Consider the following 17,320-nt stretch of genomic DNA (forward strand, 5'->3'; position numbering starts at 1 on the left):
AGCTACCAATATACCCCTTAAAGCCAAAGCTTTGTTATCCTGCTTACCCTATCCTCTTCTCCATTGCCTTAAAGAAATGGGTAGGGAATTAGTAAATAATAGGGTACTCTCCCCAAAAAATAAAACTAATAATGGATATTTTATAAAGCGGCGAACCCTCGTTATATAAACCACACTTCCCATTAGGAAAATTTTCACGAAGTTGTCTGGTATGTAGTGCATATAAAACACCAATTCGCCTATACACCTTAGATTAAACGTGCTAAAGTAACATCGGGGCCGGTCCCTTTCCCCTCCCGCTACTATAGCCCACCGCCTATTCTGCCGCATTCTGCGGGTACGCCTATAGCTGCGGTATTGGTATGGTATATGTGGCGGTGGTGGCGTTGTTGCGTAGGAGAGTCGTCCTGAAGCGCGATGGCTGTAGATAGGTTGTGGAGCGTCGTCTGCAGCGCGATTGGCGTATAGACAGGTTTGTGGAGGTCGTCTGCCAGCGCGATGGCTGGTAGACAGGTTGTGAGGTCGGTCTGCCAGCGCGAATGGCTGTTAGCGCAGTGTTTGTGGATAGGGTCGTCTGCAGCCGTGGATGGCTGTAGACAGGTTGTGGAGGTCCGTCTGCCCAGCGCGATAGGCTGTAGGACAGGATTGTGGAGAGGGCGGTCTGCAGCGTGATGGCTGTAGACAGGCTTGTTGGAGGTCGTCCTGCAGCGTGATGGCTGTAGACTTAGGTTGTGGGAGGATCGCTGCAGGCGCGATGGCTGTAGACAGGTGTGATAGTCGTCTGCAGCGTGATGGCTGTAGACAGTTGTGGAGGTCGTCTGCAGCGCGAGGCTGTAGACAGGTTGGGAGAGTCGTCTGCAGCGTGATGGCCGTAGACAGGTTGTGGAGTCGTCTGCAGCGCGACGGCTGTAGACAGGTTGTGAAGGTCGTCTGCAGCGTAATGGCCAGTAGACAGGTGTGGAGGTCGTCCCGCAGCGCGAATGGCCGGTAGACAGGTTGTGGAGAGCGCTGCAAGCGTAATGGCCCGTAGACAGGTTGTGGAGAGGTCGTCTGCAGCGCGATGGCCGTAGACAGGTGGAGAGGGTCGTCTGCAGCGTGATGGCTGTAGACTAGTATAGGGGAGAGGTCGCAGCAGCGTGATGGCTGCAGACTGGTTGTGGTAGAGGTTGCGTCCGGTGACGTGGTCCTCAGGGCTATATAGCCTGCGGCGCCATAGCGACGACGACGGAGGAGCGAAGGGGGAACACGACGGAGGACGAAGGGGAGACGACGACGGAGAGCGAAGGGGAGACGACGACGGAGAGCGAGGGGAGACGACGACGGAAGCGAGGGGAGACGCGACGGAGGAGCGAAGGGGAGACGACGACGGAGGAGCGAAGGGGGAACGACGACGGAGGAGCGAAGGGGAGACGACGACGGAGGAGCGAAGGGGAGACGACGACGGAGGAGCGAAGGGGGAGACGACGACGGAGGAGCGAAGGGGAGAGACGCGACGACCTGGCGCAGTGAGGAATCAAGCTAGGATATCAGAGTAACGGATGGAGGAAGGTCGAGACACGCGAGATGGAGGCGAAGGGGGTAAACGACGACGCAGAGCGAAGCGGGAGGATCGACCTAGTGTATCAGGTAACGTATCACCCTAGTGTGAGACGTACTCACAGCAGCGTAAGTTAACGTTATCCCCTAGTGTATCAGAACAACTATACGTAACGTATCACCTAGTGTGCTCAGGAACGTATTCACCTAGCGTATACAAGGTAACGATTCAGAATACGAGGCGGAACGTAAGACGTTCCGGAACTAGGTCTTCCAGGTATATAGAGACTCGATCCTCCGCAGATAGACATCATTAATTGCATCAAGTTCATCCACTTCACTTACTTCACTACATCGTTCACCCTGTCGTCCTCCGACCTCCGCTTACGCAAATTAACAGGCTCTTCTCTCTCTCTAAAGAAGCTATTTTGTATGTAAAAAGGAAGGGAGGCGCTTTTTGCTAATTTAGGTAAGCGGAGGTCGGAGGACGACAGGGTGAACGATGTAGTGAAGTAAGTGAAGTGGATGAACTTGATGCAATTGATAATGTCTATCTACGGNGGATCGAGTCTCTATATACCTGGAAGACCCTAGTTCCGGAACGTCTATGTTCCGTCTCGTATTCTAATACGTTACCTAATACACTAGGTAATACGTTACCTAACATACTAGGTAATACATTACCTAATACACGAGGTGATACGTTACCTAATATACTAGGTAATACGTTACTTAATACACTAGCTAATATACTAGCTGATACTATCTAATACACTAGTTAATACACTAGCTGATACCATCTGATACACCGCGTAAAGCCGTAGGGTTCTTCCAGGGTGTTCTTATGTAACGCTTACATAAGCAACATCAGAGATCATCATTGACAGGTCAGAGGACGACAGGGTGAATGATGTAGTGAAGTAAGTGAAGTGGATGAACTTAATAATGTCTATCTGCGGGGGATCGAGTCTCTATATACCTGGAAGACCCTAGTTCCGGAACGTCTACGTTCCGTCTCGTATTCTGATACGTTACCTGATACACTAGGTGATATGTTACCTAACACACTAGGTGATACATTACCTGATACACTAGGTGATACGTTACCTGATACACTGGCTGATACCATCTGATACACTAGTTGATACACTAGCTGATACACTAGTTGATACACTAGCTAATACCATCTGATACACCGCGTAAAGCCGTAGGGTTCTTCCAGGGTGTTCTTATGTAACGGTTACATAAGCAACATCAGAGATCATCATTGACAAAGACTAAGAAGGTTAAAAGCAAGCAAATAAATAAAATTGAGCCAACAAATAAAATCAATTTGCTTGAATAAATAAATAAAATTAATTTGCTTGAATAAGCAGATAAAATCAAACTTTGGTACTAAAGAATGGACCATATAAATCCTATTTTACTACGAAAGACTTTAGGTCTTTAATTAAATATTCCATTTAACGAATGTGAAATTTGTATAGAATTAAAGCTGATAAGTCAGCGAAATAAAGAAATTATACTAAAAGCAAAAGTTTACCTAGAAAAGGTAGTAACTGACTTATGTGGACCAATATCCCCTGAAACTATAAATGGTGAAAGATACATCATTTTCTTCCTAGACTCAGCTACTAGATATTTAGAATTTAAGTTACTAAAATCTAAATCAGAAGCCTATGAAGCTTTTATAGAATTTAAAAATCGGGCTGAAAATCTATTAAAAAGGAATATATAATGTCAATGATGATCTCTAATGTTGCTTATGTAAGCATTACATAAGAACACCCTGGAAGAACCCTACGGCTTTACGCGGTATATCAGATGGTATTAGCTAGTGTATTAACTAGTGTATTAGATGGTATTAGCCAGTATATTAGCTAGTATATCAGGTAACGTATCACCTAGTGTATTAGGTAACGTATCACCTAGTATATTAGGTAACGTATCACCTAGTATATTAGGTAACGTATCACCTAGTGTATTAGGTAACGTATTACCTAGTATATTAGGTAACGTATCACCTAGTATATTAGGTAACGTATTACCTAGTATATCAGGTAATATATTACCTAGTGTATTAAGTAACGTATTACCTAGTGTATTAGGTAACGTATTAGAATACGAAATAGAACGTAGACGTTCCGGAACTAGGGTCTTCTAGGTATATAGAGACTCGATCCCCCACAGATAGACATTATCAATCGCATTAAGTTTATCCACTTTACTTACTTCACTATATTGTTTACCCTGTTTTCCTCCAACCTCCGCTTACCCAAATTAACATATATTTAATAGGCCGGGTATATATATAGTTATTTTTGTTAATAATAAGCTCTAATGTTGCTTATATAAGCGTTATATAAGAACACCCTAGAAGAACCCTACGGCTTTACGCGGTATATCAGATGGTATTAGCTAGTGTATTAACTAGTATATTAGCTAGTGTATTAACTAGTGTATTAGATAGTATCAGCTAGTGTATTAAGTAACGTATAACCTAGTATATTAGGTAATATATTACCTAGTATATCAGGTAATGTATTACTTAGTATATTAGGTAACGTATTAGAATATAAGACGGAACGTAGACGTTCCGGAACTAGGGTCTTCTAGGTATAATATATTAGCCACCCTAACGAGCCAGCCACCCAAGCAAGCCACCTAAAATTACACTAAAATCGGCTCTCTTTATATATTAATAACTCCACCACTACTTAATAAATAATTATAAAATTTTAAAAATGAATACTTATATACCTATACTACTAATATAATAAACTTTTTAAATATAATTATTATTATTTCTCTTAAAGTTATACTTTTGCTATTGAAAAATTGAAAAATTGAAAAATTAATAGATATTTTAAACTAAAAGTTAAATAATTAAGTTTTAAATATTAAAAACTTATAACCCATTAACTTAAATACTTAATTTTATAATTATTTATTAAGTGGTGGTGGAGTTATTAATATATAAAGACAGCCGATTTTGGTGTAATTTTGGGTGGCTCGCTTGGGTAGCTAGCTCGTTGGGGTAGCTAATACGTTATAGAGACTCAATCCCCCGCAGATAGACATTATCAATCGCATCAAGTTCATCCACTTCACTTACTTCACTATATCGTTCACCCTGTCGTCCTCCGACCTCCGCTTACCCAAATTAACAATTTTATTTTTATTTATAGGTGTTGCTATTAGGGTCTTTAATGTAAGTGCTTTAAGGTTATAGAGTTCTTCGCGGATTGCTCCCACTAATTACTAGTACTAAGCTTCTAATATTGCTCGCTATTGGGGCCAAAGCATCCGTAAAGGACTGTTATATTATTGTTAACTGTTCCCTAACTAGGGCTACAATGCTTATAGTTAACGCGGTAGGTTTAAGTTCGTTTACTATTTTAATAGTAGTTATTTTAACGCAACGTAATATAAGGGCGCGAAGAGACTTTAGAAAAGATTTAAAGGAACGATATAAATTCTATCTAAATCTAAGGGTACATAGCTCTTGCTAAGAACAAGACGTTGCGTAAACAAGAGAAAGGAATAACAAGAGAATTATATAATTAAATAGTCAGGGGCTTGGTGGTCGATGCGTGCGCACGTGCGCACGCGGTCTTCGACGGACTTCGGTAGAATTCGATTGATCTGGCAGAATTTGGCAGAAGTCGATTAAGCTGGCAGAATTCGGCAGAATTTGGTTAAAGCGTCGGAATTCATCTGTCGAGTGTTTCACCGAGACATTCCTACTGTAACTGGGCTAGTCCCCTTACAGATGCTAACGCTGAGTCCTTCCCCGCTTTTTTTTTTAGCTTTAGGCTTCATCTTGCTTATAACGGAAGCTTAGTAATGGATCAAGGATGGTCGGAGAGGAGAGTGGCTAGAGGTGAGAGCGGGGCAATTCCGCACTTGGCGACGGTTAGCGGCGGCGCAGTTAACTCCAGGTGGCGTCAGACAAGTCATGGCGAGCCCGGTCGCAGTTGGACTTTCCGGTGTGAGTATAGCAAAGGCCTGCCACTCCAGCCGCCCACAGTGCCCCGCACTCCCACATGACGATAGCAAGGTCCCACAACTCCATAATCTTCTGCCCGTGGGGGTAAGCCAGTTCGGCAGCGAGGACGGCTCCCACGTATTCACTCTCAGGGGGTAGACTATCAGCCCCTCTCACGTAAGCGAGAACAGGGCTTACTAGGAGGTCGATGACGGCACGAGTTTCCGGCAAAGGGTCAGAGGAAAGGACAGATTGGAGCCGGGCCTCGGCGTTGGCGAGGGGACGCTGCCCGCGCTCGACCTTGGTGCCGCACGCTCGAAAGTGCTCCAACGAGGGCCTCGCTCCCGGTATCGTGGTGGCGATGCCCGCGCTGACACTGAGGTCCGTTCTGCCGAGGAGGGTAATGGGTCGGTGTCGGCAGTTGGCGAGCTGCCACCAGTGCGTGAAGAGAATGCACAGGGCTGCCGGGTTATAGGGGTCGTTGTCCCGATACCAGATCATTGCACCAACCAAGCGAGAGTAAACTTCGGCCAGCGGTTCCTCAGCCAAAGATCCCTGCGTCAGAGAAGGGATGATGTTGCTAACTTCTCCGCACGCTATATCAGCTCCAAGATCAATCCAGTCGTGCACAACGCACCCAAGGCCGACGATAGCGGCCATCTGTTCTCCACCACCCGAATCGTAATAGACATGACAGAACACGGCATCCGCTAGCTTGTAACGGGCAAGCCGGGCGAGGTCGTCCCATACAACTATACACGGGCGGGAGGGGACAGAGTGGGTATCCTCGATGATGGTCTTCTGGCGTAAGCATCCATAATTGCAGCCCTTGACAATCCTTATGTCGGTGATGTGCGGGCCGGCAGAGACGGATGCTTCAGCAACAGCAGCCACTTCCGCGAAAGCAGACGAGAGGCTGCCCGCCAACGCAGTGCTTTTGGCGCCTATAGAGTAATCTAGGACGAACGCCGAGTCCATGATAGCCCACAAGCCAGAGATCGAACCGCCGTAGACGCCCCGGTTGTAGCCCACCGCCATAGAGAAAATGCTGGTGTTGACCAGAGAGCCGTTACAATCCTCTGCTGCGAGGAGGTCGACAGTGGCCCGGTCGGGCGAGAGCGCCACGCCGCTCAGTTTTGGAGGGAGGGGCTTGCGGGCGGAGCACCACGTGGGCATTACGGCCCCGCGCACCTCGGCGAACGCTAGGCGCTCCGTCGTACCAGTCGTTATTACCTTGTCACGTGCTGTCAAGAGAGCCGCGGCGTCTGCTAACAGCCCAACAGCACAATCGACGGCGTCTGCAACGCGCGTGTTGCGCATCCAAGAGATACTTGCGGCGGCGCCAAGAACTCCCCCGGTGCGAGTGGTGTCGGGACGACGCGCCAAGTTGACCGTTGTCATCAGCGTGTCGGTTTCAGCGAGGTATCGTTGAGAAAATTTACTTGACCCAGCCTCGACCGGACCTATGCCGTGAGTCTTGAGCGACCAGCAGGGGGCTCCAAGAGGGGAATCCATGGTAGCCCCTTCTCCGATGACATTGGTGGTACCCCACGTCGAAGAAAGACGGACGGTGGCGGCAGGGTCCTCTGCCGAAGACTCGTCGGTGCGGTCAGCCCAATGCGAGACCGTAGGCAGGCAATCGAAAGCGGGCGAGCGACTGAGACCACCGCTAACAACCAGCCCTGGTACTAGGTCAGACAAGGGCTGGTCTAAATGCTTATATCCGTTTTCCTCATTCTTTGCTGCCAACGGCAGCCTGATCTCCCTCGAACGGGCGAGGATCTTGTCGAGTTTGGCCTGGCACTCGCTAGCTGGCTTATGGCACCGCATACCCCAGTCGGTGTGCCTAGCACCAGCCCTTTTGTGTCTCAATTCTAAAGGCGAGAACTCGGTTGTGTTGGAAATGAAGTTGGTTACGTCCCGACAGGTCATCCGTTTGTCGAAAGAAGGCTGATGATCAGCTCGGGGGTCAACGAGCCCACCACTGAGAGCCAGCTTGGGGAGGGCGCCTGTCCGGGCGATGTAAGGCATGTTGGATTCAATAAGAACTTTTGAGCGATGAATGTGGTTTATAGGTACTACACCACCCCGGTTGAAAGCGCGTGTCGACCAAGCCTTCTACTAGCCGTATGTAGATCGATTGCCGATATCAAACGGAAATATCCGAATAACCTCAACTCGTGACCGTAGAGCTGAGGTTAAAGGCGTCGCGATCGCATTAGGTGCTCTCCTGGTAAGGTCGTAATGCGGCTCTTCTTGATTTTATATTACCAAGTGTAAGCTTTGCAGTGTGAAGGATTGAATGAACGACTTGATTGTGAATGTAGCTCTAAAGCCTCTATATATACACGAAGAAGGTGGAGGTAATAAGACATGATGGGGTAATAGGTAACTCAAATGGGAACAATGATCTGCAAGCAATATTGATCTGCGATCAATATATAGGGTGGCGTTGACGCTGTCTTGGAGCCTTCCAAGCGGTGATCTTATGTTTCAGCACAGTGTCGGTAGTCGGTTACACCAAGAAATATTTATAACTGTCGATCGGTAGTCCGTGCACCAATTGTAAGAAAAGAATGAAGACTGTCTATTTAAACTATAAAGAAAAGAAACTATTTATATATAAGGTAGGTGCGGTAATAAGGAAAGGGGGGGTATGCAATTGAAACAGAGGATATGTAACTGAAACAGGGAAGTGGTAGATTTAGGTGAGAGCCTAATGGAAGGAATTGGACACTTATTCGCTAATTTAACGATTGCTTAATTGCTCCTCTATAGAAATTAGTATATACGCAAAATCCCTCACAATCGTTTGATTTGAAAAGCTTCAGGGGCCGTTCGGTTGTAACTTCATATTCAATATGGAGGCTCCATATTTAACCGAAATGGAGCTCAAATCTGAATATGAGGTGGTGGTTCGGTAAATCTGATGACTTTTGAATATGAGCCCCTCCATATCAGTAAGCGCGTCAAATTTGCAGGCTATACTATATACGGTAGTTGAAATGAGGTTCTTGGCACCGTTTCAATATGTTGCCTTCGAGCCTCCGTTCCATATTCCATATCAATCTGGAGCTCTCATATATGCGCCAAAGTAACGACTCCAAGCACCCGGATCGCAATACTACTGTTGCATTTGCATGCCTTATATAATATTATTATTCTAACCTTCGTGATCGCGATAAGCTTGTTTCTAGGGCGTCGCATGCGTCGCAGGCGTCGCAGGCATTGCTGTAGTTCTACTACGGCTCCTGCGGGAGGTGGGCAAAGGTGTAGAAAGCGTTGATCGCAGAGAGGGCGTTGGCCGAGGAGGAGGCTCCACTACTACACCAAAGTAGGGAGTCGCGATAGAGGCCTGGTGGCAGAGAGGAGCTCACTCGAATCGCTCGCCAACGTCAATCACGCATTGTGCGAAGCCAAATCTGGAGCCTCATATGGAAGCTCACCGAACGATCGACTCAATTACAGATTCAAACGAGCCACGGTAGTAGCCGCCACTAATTACAAAACGGGCGACACTAAAATACGCACAGATTGAACAAATAACATGCGGAACGTTGATCCCCTAACGTAAATTTTGACCCGAGTTTATAAGTAATAAGCCAATTAATTTTAGAGCTTTATTATTGACCCGAGGTACGAGTGGTCTATATATTCGGGTTGGGGGTCCTGGATTTCAAACTCCCGCCAAGCCAGCTTTTGATTGGCCGAGCCTCGGCTTCTAATTGGCTGGAAAAATGATGCGCGCGGTAAGCTATGGCAGAATCCACGTGACGAACATCAAAATATTATAAACGTTAAAATATCTTAGTATTGCATCTTAATAAGTTATCTTATTAATATTATGAATATTAATATGTAGAATTATAGGACTTTACATGCGTCTAATATATCTACTTTGCAGCCTCTTGCGGGCTGTATTGGGTAGAGGAGTAGCGATTGTAAGCTCTGCAGCTGCATAGAGGCCTGAAGCTTTGCGAGAGCTCCCTCAGGGGAAGTGCACGGAGCTCTGCACGGAGCTCTACCAAAGCTCTGCAAAAGCTCTGCACGAAGCTCCGCAAAAGCTCTACCAAAAGCTCTACCAAAGGCTTTGCAGCACCTCTGCCCACCCAGTGTACTGGCCACGCAGTAAATGGAGTACGCAGTGCGCAGGGGGTCCAAGGGATCTCCCCCTTGAAGCTCTGCTTAAAGCCCTATACAGAGCTCTAAAGCTCTATTAACACGCAGCACTAATATACTAGGAAGGTTCTGCAATCGGCCGTATCACCACCCATACAATTAATCGCCGTACAATTGTCTCTACGAACGGCTCTACAAACGTCTACACGACCACCCGTACGAACGCCCATACAATCGATCAATTAATTAATTGCCCATACAAACACCCGTACAAACGCCCGTACGAACGCCCATATAATCGATCAATTAAACGTCCATACAATTGCCCATACGATCGTCTCTACAAACGTCTCTTCAATTAATTACCCTTACAAGCGTCTGCACCCTATACGCCTACACGTGGCTCTATAAAAGCCCTACACGAAGCTCTACGCAAGGCTCTACATAAAGCTTTACACGAAGGTCTGCAAAAGCTCTACTAAAAGCTCTACTGGGAGCTCTACTAAAGTCTCTACTAAAGCCTCTGTAAAAGCTCTGCCCACGCAGTAAATGGAGCACGCAGTGCGCAGGGGGGGTCCAAGGGGGTCTCCCCCTTAAGCTGCTCAAAGCTCTACTAACGCAGCACTGATATACTAGGAAGTCTTACAGTTGTCTCTACAAACGTCTCTACAAACGCCTCTACAATGGCTCTACAATTGCCCATATAATCGTCCGTGTAAACATCTCTACAAACGTCCATACAAACGCCCGTATAAACGCCTATACAATCGATTAATCAAACGCATACAATCAATCAATCAAACGTCCATGTAATTGCCCATACGACTGTCTCTACAAACATCTCTGCAGTTAATCGCCCAAGCGAATGCCTGCATGTGGCTCTGCATAAGGCTCTGCATAAAGCTCTACCGAACCTCTGCAAAAGCTCTATAAAGGCTCTGCACGAACCTCCATACGAAGCTCTGCAAAAGCTCTACTAAACGCTCTACTAGAGCCTCTACAAGAGCTTTGCCCACGTAGTAAATAGAGCACGCAGTGCGCAGGGGGGGTCCAAGGGGGTCTCCCCCTTGAGCTCAAAGCTCTACTCAAAGCTCTACTTCGGGCTTAATACGGAGCTCCAGTGCTGATATACTAAGAAGGCTCTATAATTATCTGCACGTCTATATGTCTGCACGTCTACACGTCTACACGTCTACACGTCTACACGTCTACATGTCTGCACGTCTGCACGTCTGCACGTGGCTTTGCACAAGGCTCTGCATAAAGCTCTACACAAGGCTTTACCAAAGCTCTGCACAAGGCTCTACTAAAGCTTTGCATGAGGCTCTACTAAAACTCTACATAAGGCTCTGCCCAAAGCTTACCCCCGGGTCAAAATTTTCGTTGGGGGGTACCAACGATCCGCATGTTATAGACTTTAATTAATATATATAGAGATAAGGTTTTCCAGGGGGAGACCCCCTGGGACCCCCCTATATAGAGCTTTTGCTTAATTTAGAAGTAGTAGTAAGATTAAGGCGCCTTAGTTACTGCTAGGTAAGGATCTACTACAGTAACCAAGGCGCCCTACTTAAGCTAGGCTTAAGGATTATATTGATTACGAATCTAGTATATATTTGGACTGCAGAGCTTTAATATAGAGCACTTTACGTAGGATCTAATATAGTGGGTATATATTTGCGTTCCCAAATATCGTTATATAACACAATTTTTGGGTAATGAAAACTGCCGTTAATGTTGCTCAACTAATACCTACCAGAGGTTCCTCCGTTCTTTCTATCTCCTCTCTTACCTATCTCCTTATCCGATGCTGTCTATATTACTATATCGACTAATAAATCCCTTAGTGGAGACTGGGGAGGGGTATTAGAGCGCCTCTAGCTCTTATAAGGAAGAAGAAAGAAGAAGAAAGGAAGGTATAGAAGAGGGAGTATTTATAAATAGGAGGAGGCCTGCGAATAGGAGATTAGGCAGCCATAATATAGATATTAATATTGCTTAACTAACACCTACTAGACGCCCCTCCGTCCTTCCTATCTCCTCTCTTACCTATCTCCTTATTAGATACTATCTATATTGCTATATTAACCAATAAATCCCTTAGTGGGGACTAGGGAGGGGTATTAGAGCACCTTTAGCTCTTATAAGGAAGAAGAAAAGAAGAGAGGAAGGTATAAAGGAGGGAGCATTTATAGACGGGAGGAGGCCTATAAATAGGAGATTAGGTAGCTATAATATAGATATTAATATTACTCGGCTAATACGTACCGGACGCCCCTCCGTCCTTCCTGTCTCCTTTTTTACCTGTTTTCTCGTCAGATACTATCTATATTACTACGTCGACTAATAAATCCCTTAGTGGAGACTAGGGAGGAGTATTAGAGTACCTCTAGCTCTTATAAGGAAGAAGAAAAGAAGAGAGGAAGGTATAGAGAAGGGAGTATTTATAGATGGAAGGAGGTCCTATAAGTATATAATTTAGTAAGTACTAATAAGTATAAGATTCTCGTACAAGATAGGCTTAATTGCTTACTAAAATACGGGGTATCTCTGTTACTATAGTGGCTACTACAGTAATAGAGACGCCTTAAATATTTAATGTAACCGACTACTAAGGCTGTTGATAAGTAAAAGGTAGGCTACCGATATAGTGCAAATAATGTAGTTATTAATATCGTTTATAGCCTGTTTTTGCTTTTAGTATACGCGTAAATCGTTCTTATATTTGGCGTAGAGCTAGTTATAGGTAGTAAGCTAATTTAGGTCTAGCTTTGCTATTAATATAGCCGTAGGTAGTGTATCCCTTAGTATAGGCCAACTTAGTAGTTCTAGCTTAGAAGATTGTCTTTTTTCTTAAATAGGTCGATATACTGCTATACCTTATTAGTTTTAGCTATATCTTAGATAATAAAGAACTATTAAATCTAATCGGATGGCTTATTAAGGATAAGGATAATTTTTAATTTGGTAGAGGTTATGATTTTTAGAATTTAATAGGTTAGGAAGGGTCTAGGTTAAAGTCCAGCTAGCGTCTTAGTAGAACTTTATTTAGACGTTCCGAACTTTTAATTTAATTTATTAGTTTATTTATTAGTTAGGTTTTATTACGGGGAGTATAATTAATAACCCCTACTAATAGCTCTAACTATGTCTAATTTTTAATTTTTAAATTAGCAGATCTATAGGTAATAGTTATTTTAAGTAGCTTTAGGTGCGGTATATATAAAATCTTAACTATAGTGTAGAGAAGTTATAGCTGCTAATATGCGGTCCTAAGTAGTATGTATTCTTAGAGGTCACATAACTCCTTATATAAGTAATATTTCCGCCCTTCTAAAAAAAATTCTAAAAATTCTAAAAATCGATTAATGCTATAGATAGCAGCAATATTAATCCGGTAATACTGCTAATTCTCCCTATACACTATTGTATATATATTTAATAGCTCTAGAAGCGGTAAGAAGGTAGGACGGATAGGGGGGTTAAAATTTAGAAAATTAGATTTCGCGGTTAAGCTATTTAAAAGTAAAAAAACTAAGACAAATGCTGTATTCTCCGCTTACCTTTAAGCTAGTATATAATTTCCTAATTAGGAAAAGTTGTTTACGAGTAGTTACTGCTACCTCCGTACAAAATCTTCTTATTATACCTCTTTAGTCTTACTTATAGATAACTAAAATTGTTTTATATTAAACCTACATTTAAATATAAGCCCTAAAAGCTTCTTGACTTATAAGATTGCTATATAGGTTAGCCCGGCTGTCTTATCTTTTTCCTTAATATTTAGAACCACCCGGTTAAGTATTAGGCCTTAGCTTTTATATACGGTAAGAGCAAAAGCTAAAGTAATTGGAAATTAATGCTGTAAGTAAGAGCCTTTTATACCCTCCTATTTATAAAGTACGGAAAATATAGGGACGACTTTCTTACTATCCTGCTAAGTGAATAGGGTAGGTCCGTTATACTCATCTACTATAATTAGTAGTAACTAAAGCTGATCCTTTTTAATATCCGCGTGTCCCTTTTATATAATATCTTTAACTATACTAATAGTACCGTTTACTAAGCCTAGTTTAACCTAGATATTCTATATTAGTATTACTTTCGCGCTAATATATAGGGCTAGATTCTCTATAGTATTATACTAATTAGGAGTAACTTTCCGTATACCTATACTAGTGTTAACTAACTTAATAGCCACCACTAGCTGTAAAAGGTCGTGAAGCTAAATAGCGTTATACTTACCTATAGCAGCGTGTGTTCTATATAGCCGAATTACATTATTAAAGCCCGTAACCTTATTAGTGGATAGGCCCTACTTATACCTAGTTAAAAGAAGCTTTTAGGTTAAATCACTTATAGAATTATTACATAGCTTTATAAGGGCGGTCCTAAATATAAAGCTCTTAGCGTTATTACCGCCCTGCCGTATAACTTAATCTAGGATAGCTATTCGGTCGATCGCCTTATAGGCTCCCTTTCTATAGCTGGCGAGCTCTAACGGCCTAGCAGGTAGATTACTGTATAAGGCCGCCTAACCTATAGGGGGAAGCTAATGGAAATTGCCTACTAGTAAGATGTTTAAGCCTCTAAAGTAGTTGTTATTACGCGTAGGGTAAATCTAATGGAGGCGGTGATTAATCTAGGCTAGATATACTTGCCCAATTATAGATTTCTCATTAAAGATAAGGTAGTAAATATCCTTAAAAGCTTGTTATAGAGGCGTAAGACTGGTAGTAGGCAATTTCTTAAACGGATAATTTACTGGCAACCTTAATAGATTATATATAGTTCTGCCGTTAATACTAAAGGCAGCTACCCTAGTAGAGGCAGCTTAAGCTAATGGTAATAGCTTACTATTAGCCCTTGCTATATTATAGAGTGTAGTAGAGAGGATAGTAATAAGATACAATTTGCCGGTTCCTGCCTCTCTATTAACGTTAATCCGCAGTAGGGGGGGGCTAAGGCCCGCTTAGATCTGCCTGTAGTAATTAACTATAATATTATAGATATAACGCTAACCTGGTTATAAGGAGGACGGAGTTGCTATTTAGGATAGGCGGCTTTATAGTAGAGGCTGTAGCCGTGCTTCTTGCCAATAAGTCCTCTTATTAAGCTGCGGGTACGTACCCTAATGCGTACTCTAGTTATAGTTATAATTAAGCTCCCTACCACCAAGCCTATTAGGATCCTTAATTTTAACTCTATTAGTATTTTAAACGCGGGCATATAGGGCCTTAAAGGACTAGTATAGCTCTAAGTTGTTTACGAAATCGCCCTTAAACTTATTAATATTATTAGCAGTTTTATAACCTTCCTCTAGTTTCTAATTATAGAAGTAGTTGGGTAGGTGCTAATAAGAGTTAATATAAGCCTAATAGGAAGCTATATAATTAGGGGCCCCGAATTTATTAGTATAAGTAGCCACTTCCTTATACTCCCTCTACGGATGATAAAGAATAAGCTTTATATGGCAGAACTTAGGATACTACGGATAAGAACGATCGCCGTTATATCGCGGAAAGTATAATATAACTCAAGGCCTTACTCTTAGCCGATGCTTATAAGTAGAGTAATTAAAATAGAGTAGAAAATTAAGGAAAGTAACGTCCTTTACCCTATCTAGGCGGCGCTTATATTTCTTATAGTTAGATAGTCTATACCCTCTTAGTTGCCTATTATTAAGCTTATATATAGCGCTTTAATTATCCTCCTAGTGGTAGTTTAAAGTTACTATATTCCTAAAGCCTTTATAAAGGGGAATATTAAAAAGTAGATAGTATACCTTCTACGCTAACTAATTGTATTTAGTAATAAGCTTGTTTATAAACCTGGCTACGACCGAACTAAAGGCATAAAGGCTATTAGCGTGCGGCTATACTAATTGGAGTAACTTCTAGTAGGAAGTTAACTTCTTCTCTTCCTTACTGTAATACTTGCCTATATAGTTAACTATTACTAATACACTTATAGCGGGTGACGTATTAATATTCGCTATCTACGCTAATATTATAGCTATATTATAACTATTAAGAAGCTTATTATTACGCTATAGATAAAACGTCTAGTAATATAGATTTTAATTCTTTAATACAGCGGCCTTATTACGGAGAGACCGTAGAAAATAGAAGCGGCACTCCTTTACTTTAGTGGAGCCTTTCTTTAATCTTAAGCAGTAAGATTTAGTGTAATTGCGGTGTGTAACGGAACCTTGTAGTAAGAACTACGATGGGCTCGTTATTGGGCTAGGTGTGTAGGAAATGTAAGTATAAAAGTCAACAACGTAATAATAACTGGTGGAGTGGTTGCCTAATAGATTAACTCTAATTGTATTCTAAGAATTACTATAAGGAAGGAACTATCTAGATAGGGATTAAGGGTCCTTAAATATATAACCGTACTCCTATAAAATCCTTCTTATACATAATATACGTCTTATATATAAGGTATATAAGTTCCTTCCGTTTCCCTTATTTAATACGTAGTATATTATATAACCTTAGTTACTATTCCTCATTATATAGTTCTATCGGCTCTATCTTAGACCGTGCCTAGGTTAACCAACTAGCTTCTTCCAACTCTTCCCTAAGTAGTCGTAATATTGTACTTAAAGCGTCCGTAACACTATCTCCCTCCTCTTTATCTTCGTCCTTAAAGATTTCTAATATCTCTAAGTTATTTACTAGAGGTATAATATCCGTCTAATTAATTTAGTTAATATTATTGCTTATTATACCTAAAGTAATTTCTTCTTTATACGCCTAACGTCGTGCTCGCACTATCGCAGTAATATTATCTCTTAGTGAGATTATACCGTCTCTATATTCTCGCTGTTTAAAAGAGAGGTTAGTTTATATTACATTAGTGAACCCATTATTGCGATAACCGTTCTCTTACTCGAAGTATACTAAAGCGAATATTTGTTTATCCTGCGACGTTCGCTTTATATCTAATACTAAATATACGCGATCTATTACTTTTAATAGTCGTCTAGTTCCCTAATTAATTTATCTTCGGGTCTTATATTTAATCTACTACTACGCGGCTAGATAGTAAACTGTTTTAAGCCCTTACTAAATTAGAACGTTCTCGGGACGCTAAATAGAAGGCTCTAAATACTTATATCGCGGTATCTGCTTATTTACTCCGTCTTAAGAAAGTGTATAAGAAGGTGCGTTTTAAGGAGTAGAAACTTATAAAATAGGGTTTATAGGAACTTAGTAATAAAAGAACGGATTCTCCTCTAATAGAGAAGGAAATAGATCTAAGTAGCTCGGCAACTGCTCTTCTTAGGTCCCCCTTAGGTGGTTTATTTTTTAGCAATCCTTCTTTATTAATACTGCCTGACCTAATTTCTTCCGATACTCCTATACCTTTCCTATAACATTTTTTAAATTCTCTAGTAGTTCCTAGGTAGTCTTAGTATAGCCTATCTACTTAACCTCGTACTATATTTTATCGTTAATGTCCTTATAATTAACAATCTTTAAAACTTACTATTTGTCTTCTTCCTATCCTCTATACGTGTCTACTTTATAAATTAATAGCTTAATATTTCCGTATACTGGTTCTAGCATTGCAATATACTATATAGGATAGATCTTTATTTTAGCTGGTAAGTTCAACTTAAACGTAACCGGTGAAATCCTTTACTTAATTTTAAAAGGTCCTAGTCTA

The 17,320-nt window shown here is 42.2% G+C and overlaps 1 protein-coding gene across 1 annotated transcript; it reads right to left on the reverse strand.

Moving 5' to 3' along the window:
• Nucleotides 1–5,467: 5,467 nt before the first annotated feature.
• On the reverse strand, nt 5,468–7,555 carry K441DRAFT_573668 (uncharacterized protein; the record flags this gene model as incomplete). Its single annotated transcript, XM_067644061.1, has 1 exon — nt 5,468–7,555. The coding sequence occupies one exon, from the start codon at nt 7,553–7,555 to the stop codon at nt 5,468–5,470; it is 2,088 nt and encodes a 695-aa protein (XP_067501253.1).
• Between the last annotated feature and the right edge of the window lie 9,765 nt (nt 7,556–17,320).

This window comes from Cenococcum geophilum, assembly GCF_001692895.1.
Source record: "Cenococcum geophilum 1.58 unplaced genomic scaffold K441scaffold_37, whole genome shotgun sequence".
NCBI lineage: Eukaryota > Fungi > Ascomycota > Dothideomycetes > Gloniales > Gloniaceae > Cenococcum > Cenococcum geophilum.